Source organism: Pollicipes pollicipes, unplaced genomic scaffold (assembly GCF_011947565.3).
Source record: "Pollicipes pollicipes isolate AB1234 unplaced genomic scaffold, Ppol_2.1 Scaffold_3087;HRSCAF=3621_pilon_pilon_pilon, whole genome shotgun sequence".
Classification (NCBI taxonomy): Eukaryota; Metazoa; Arthropoda; class Thecostraca; order Pollicipedomorpha; family Pollicipedidae; genus Pollicipes; species Pollicipes pollicipes.
This window is the reverse complement of record NW_023596225.1, coordinates 22,003,916-22,007,960: the sequence shown is the minus strand read 5'-3', so window position 1 is coordinate 22,007,960 and position 4,045 is coordinate 22,003,916. Positions and strand designations below refer to the sequence as shown.

The window sequence follows — 4,045 nt, the reverse complement described above, 5'->3', positions numbered from 1 at the left end:
AACAGCGAAGAGAGTGGGGAGGATAACCGGGCCGGGTATGTGTACCCGCCCGTGCAGTGAACGGCTGGACCAGGGCGTTCGGGGGGCCCAGTCGGGAGTGTGGACATGCTGACGTCATGGACGGACAGCTCTCTGTGCTCCGTGACTCCTGTTATTTGGGTGCCTTGCATGCTCCCGAAACCACGAGTTATGTAATCCTTCCGTGTGGACGCGGACATCCACGGCGTGAAACGGCGACGTCGCCAGCAGATCCTCAGCCCTCAGCCCTGGGGTTCATCAGGTGCAGCGGAGTCACCGGTCGAGTTCGCAGCCTTTCGCACGTTTCTAGAACATTCGCGCGTCATAGTATGAAAACAGCAATCGCTACGTGTCCTATTCTATTCTGTTAAAGAAAACCGAGATCACGACGCGCGATTTCACGTCACGGATTGCAGTCCTGCTGTGTGGGTACGGACATTTCAAAGAGGCTAACTGATCAATTATTGAAGTATTGAATTATTGAATTAATTTTTTATAAAAAATATTGAAATAACAATTACTGAAGTATACTTCAGTCATATTTCATAGTTGCTGTCAGACAAGAACACCAGTTTGGTAAACCATTTCCTTGTAACGTAATACAGCTACAAAAGTTCCCGATGTTCTCATTTAACCTTGACATTTGACATTTTACCTGACCTCGACATTCGACATCTCACCTGATCCCTGACATTCGACATCTCACCTGGCTTTGACATTCGGCATCGAGGCAAGCTGATCCATGTGTTTGTGGATGGCCCTGGCTAACATAAACTGTAAATACCCACTACACCAATGTGAGCACGTGTTAGCGGTATGATTTCTCCATATGGCTCAGTGTTGGATGTAATAGCTTCAAGAAATTTTACTGCGTTAAAACATGTGGATATTCAATATGAGTGCAAAACGGATGTCACACCCTTTACTGCCTCGCACTTTTGTTGTCAACATTTTTCACGCACATATTAAGACATGTTAAAAGTTGGATCAGGCAGTGGCGGGCATTACGTGAGGACAACTCCTGACGTATGCTTGTTTGCATCACAGTGAACGGACGGCGCTTTTTTGTAGCTTGCTCCGGAATGATTTACAACAGTCTGTCAGTAAGCAATCGCGCACCTTTTGGCTTGACCTGAACCTCTGGACCCGTCCGTTCCCTGTATCACTGTTCCTCCCCATCCACAAGCACATCTAACCCCCGCTGCAAGACCGCCGGCCGGTCCGTAGCCCCCCAGTCCGCGGCGGCTAGCCTGCGCCAGACGTCACGACCGACGCGGGCCGCTGATTGGTCGGTGGCCGAGCCAGACGTCGGTACATATACTGCAGGTGTGGCGGCGACATTCAAGTCGGCCGGAGACCGCTGCGGCTACCGCAGCCGGACCTTTCGGGCAGTGCCACCGGTCCGAGGCCCGCCGACCCTCCCACCGCGCCGCCGGAGCCATCAGGCAGAGCCACCGATCCGAGGCCCACCGACCCTCCCACCGCGCGCCGCCATGCCCTCCTCGCTGTGGCGCGTGCTCGTGCTGGCCGCGAGCGCCGCCGTCTGCTCGGCTAGCCCGACGGGCTCGGTTGGTCACACACTCCACCTGCACATGACGCCGGCGGAGCTGCGTCACACGTTCTTCGTGTCGCGCCATGAAGACGTGCCAGAGTACGACCTGTTCCACGTGCGCTCGGTGCGCAAACGAAGCGCAGACGGCCGCCACCGTCGCAGCGTGCATGCGCGCGCCTTCGGCAACCGGATCGACCTGGATCTGGAGCCGAACCGTGAGATCCACAACCGGATCCGGCTGTTCTACGCGGACGCTGCCGACGGCGACGTGCGGATCGAGCGCGTGCGCGGCGACACGGACATGTTCGTGGGCGAGCCGTTCCAGGACGTCGGCAGCGACGCAGCGCTGCTCGTCGACCACGCGGCCGACGAGACTCTGCGCCTGAACGGCGTGGTGGCCGACATGGTGATCGCGCCGGCGCCGGCCCGCGTGCACGGACACTTCCCGGCGCCCAACGACGACGACATGATGCTAATGGAGGGGGAGCTGGCCGACCTGCACGTGATGAACGGCACGCGGCCGCGCGCGCGCCGCCGCCGCGCCGCCGCCGTCACGCACGGCCTGCACGTGATCTTCCGGCGGCGCTACCAGCTGGGCGAGGCCGGCGCCGCGCCGCTCGACATCACCAACGACCAGGCCATGCTGGAGCCGGAGCCGGACTCGGAGGGAGCGGCGGAGTCGCACAGCCGGCGACGGCGCAACGCCAACGACCTCTACCCGGAGGTGCTAATCATCGTCGATTACGACACGTACGCCGTGCACAACTACGACGCCAAGACTACCAAACGCTACCTCATGACCTTCATGAACGCGGTGGACCTGCGCTACAAGAAAGTATCCTACCCATCCATCACCATCAAGGTGGCCGGCATCGTCATCAGCAAGAGCAAGGAGGCAACACCGTACCTGGAGAGCAACCTGGTGGACGGGCAGTCGTTGGACGCTGTGTCGGCGCTAAGCTCCATCGGCCGCTATCTGTACAACGAGCACAGGCTGCCCAGCTATGACGCCGCCCTGGTGATAACCAAGCGTGATATGTGCTCGCGCAACGGCCACTGGGGCGGCTGCAACAAGGTGACCGCTGGCTACGCGTACGTTGGCGGTGGCTGCAGCATCAGCAAGTACTTCCGAAAGATCAACTCGGTGGCCCTGGTCGAGGACTCGGGCGGCTTCTCTGGAACGATCGTGGCCACACACGAGCTGGGCCACCTGATGGGTGCCGTGCACGACGGCTCACCGCCCGCCTCGTACGTCGGCGGGCCGGGCGCGCTCTCATGCTCCTGGGAAGACGGCTACATCATGTCCGACCTGCGCCGCGACTACAAGGGCCTGCAGTGGTCCGTCTGTAGCCTGGACCAGTTCGGTCACTTCTCGAGTAGCCAGCGCTCCACCTGCATGCGCAACTATCCCTCCCAGCGGAGCGAGTTTTCCAGCACGGCCACCTCGCTGCCGGGGAAGCTCATCAGCTTGGACGCGCAGTGCAAGCGAGACCGCGGCACAAGCGCCTGCTTCAAGGACCACCGCGTCTGCGCCGAGCTCTACTGCTTCGAGCCGTCCAGCGGCTACTGCGTGGCGTTCCGCCCGGCGGCCGAGGGCTCGTCCTGTGGCCAGGGTATGCACTGCCGCAACGGCTTCTGCGAGCCCGAGTCGTACGTGTACTGAGACGGCGCGACCGTGGCGCCGCCTGGGCCGCCGGCCCGGCGTTGGGGGCGGCGCCCGCGCGCCGCCCTGTCTCCTCAGGTATCTGAAGCGGCGCGCCGCTGCCGGCCGCAGACTAGCCCCCGCAGGCGGGCCTGCTGAGCTCTGAAGTGTGGCGTGTAGCGCTGCCGTCAACACGCTGGACGTGTGACATGTAAACGCTGGGCGTTTGGCAGCACGTGTTGCTGCAGCAGAGTAGTTAACGGCAATGGGTTCGCCGCTTATAGGTTTATAATGGTTTAAGATACCTCAGCCCATCGAGTGCTATACGCTGACGGAGTGCGTTGGACTGTTGCGTGCGTGGACAGTTGAGTGGGTGCATATTCATTGTCATGGTTGTGATGGTTTTGCTACCAAAGGTAAATAATATATAGTGGCAAAGAACGTCACGTGTCTCTGAGTGGTCATCAGGCAGTGAACATTTCCGAGGTACAATCACTCTCAATAACACAAAGAGGAGAATTAAGCACTCTGCAGCATTCCTATAGCATGAACCACTGCTGGCATACCGCGACAAGGAAACTTGCGACTTCATGTGTCGCGGCGTCGCAGACCAGGAAAGAAACATGGAAACGGGGATAAAATTGCAGGCGAGATACATGAGATTTCCCGGTCGTTACCACGGAGACACCGACACAGCGCTTGCGTGCTGGGCCTGACGTTATGGGCCTAAACTCACAACACACTCTGCGCCGTTTTGTGAGACACGGCAGACGACACTACATCTCGCACTGCTTCGCTCCCTCCCCCCCCCCCCCCCGCCCCCTCCAAACCAG

The 4,045-nt window shown here is 59.5% G+C and overlaps 1 protein-coding gene across 1 annotated transcript; it reads left to right on the top strand.

Annotated features, from left to right (window-relative positions):
- The first annotated feature begins 1,400 nt into the window (after nucleotides 1-1,400).
- LOC119114731 (A disintegrin and metalloproteinase with thrombospondin motifs 18) lies at nucleotides 1,401-3,690 on the top strand. The gene has a single exon (XM_037238747.1). The coding sequence runs from the start codon at nucleotides 1,512-1,514 to the stop codon at nucleotides 3,231-3,233; it is 1,722 nt and encodes a 573-aa protein (XP_037094642.1). The 5' UTR covers nucleotides 1,401-1,511; the 3' UTR covers nucleotides 3,234-3,690.
- The last annotated feature ends 355 nt before the right edge of the window (nucleotides 3,691-4,045 follow it).